Genomic DNA, 1,592 nt, shown 5'->3' on the forward strand with positions numbered 1-1,592 from the left:
CTAAGTCAATTCAGTGGAAGTTTGAGCAATGCTGTGATATTCGGCTTCAGTACTAGACCTGACAGTAACCTTTTGTTTGCGAGACCACCAAAAGACTAAATTTAGACCAAGAAAAATGGCAGTCCCGGAGGTGGAGCGCTTGTCATCCACATCAGATGCCCAATTAGCATCACAGAATGCTCGAATGGCCAAGGGATTATTAGTAGAAGCAGGCTGCAGGAGCAGACCATGAAACAAAGTACCTTTAAGATATCTTAGAATCCTTTTCACCACAGTCCAGTGAGAATCCAAAGGAGCAGCCATAAATTGACAAACCTTATTGACAACAAAACTAAATTCAGGTCTAGTGAGAGTAGCATATTGTAATGCACTAACTATAGACCTATAGAGAAAAGGATCATGGAAAGCATCAACACTATGTTTAGACAAATTGCAGTTAGAAACCATGGGAGAAGAGATTGAATGAGCTTCAGCCATGTGAGTTTTGTGAAGCAAATCAAAATTGTATTTACTCTTGGTCATTAAGATAGCACTGTTGGATAGATATTTGATTTTCAGACCTAAGAAATAATCCAGATGACCAAGCTGTTTGAGAGAAAAAGCAGTATTTAATCTATTCGTGAGCTGCTGAATCATAGTGGTTGAGCTACTTATGAGAATTATATCATCCCCATATACCAGCAGATAAAAAACATCCTCTTGATGCCGATAGATAAATAAGGAAGAATCACTTTTGCTGTCAACAAACCCAAACTGTAACAGAGTGGACTTGAGTCTGTCAAACTATTGCCTTGGAGCTTGTTTTAACCATAGATAGCTTTATTTAGCCTGCAGACCAGTGACTTGTCTGCAACTTCAAAACCAGGAGGTTGTATCATAAAAACAATTTCTTCAAGAGTACCATTTAAAAAGACATTATTCACATCAAGTTGAAACAGTTTCCACCCATAGAACAGGGCAATAGTAAGAATAATTCGAATAGTGACAGGCTTGATCACGGGAGAGAAAGTTTCATGGAAATCAAAACCATGAACTTGATGAAACCGTTTAGCTACCAATCTTGCTTTGAACCTATTAATTGATCTATCAACATTTTTCCTTCACCCTGCAAATCCATTTACAGCCAATGGCCTGTGTGTTAGGAGGTAAAGATACTAAGTCCCAAGTATGATTTTTCAGCAAGGCATCATACTCCTATTGCATAGAAATGAGCCAATTTTTGTTTGCTAGAGCTTGTTTCACAGTTTTAGGCTTAGAATAAGTGAGAAAAAGTGAAGGGTGAAGTCTAGGGTTGTGAATACCAGATTTAGACCTTGTTTGCATAGGGTGGGTATTGACTGGGATAGAGTTGGGTATAGACATAGACTCTGAAGCAAATGAAGTAGGATTAGTAGACTCAGAATTTTGTGGCTAAATGGGGATGGGTGTAAAAGAAGTAGAGGGACAAGGTACGCAAACAATTGTGATGGGGGGATGACCAGGTAAGGGTGAAAACCCTAGAGGAATAAGAGGGACAAAGGTTGAATTAACAGGTGATGCTTGAGATGTTTGAGGAATAGGGGCAGCAAAAGGTGGAGAAAGGTTAGGACTTA

The 1,592-nt window shown here is 39.1% G+C and overlaps 1 protein-coding gene across 1 annotated transcript; it reads right to left on the bottom strand.

Annotated features, from left to right (window-relative positions):
- LOC102663914 (uncharacterized mitochondrial protein AtMg00810-like) lies at nucleotides 1–477 on the bottom strand. Its single transcript, XM_006591513.2, has one exon. The coding sequence runs from the start codon at nucleotides 475–477 to the stop codon at nucleotides 1–3; it is 477 nt and encodes a 158-aa protein (XP_006591576.2).
- Between the last annotated feature and the right edge of the window lie 1,115 nt (nucleotides 478–1,592).

The sequence above is a fragment of the Glycine max genome, chromosome 11, assembly GCF_000004515.6.
Source record: "Glycine max cultivar Williams 82 chromosome 11, Glycine_max_v4.0, whole genome shotgun sequence".
NCBI classification, from domain to species: Eukaryota; Viridiplantae; Streptophyta; class Magnoliopsida; order Fabales; family Fabaceae; genus Glycine; species Glycine max.

Coding starts and splice junctions, on each gene's coding strand:
- LOC102663914 (XM_006591513.2), bottom strand. CDS start 477: ATGGCTGAAGCTCATTCAATCTCTTCTCCCATGGTTTCTAACTGCAAT.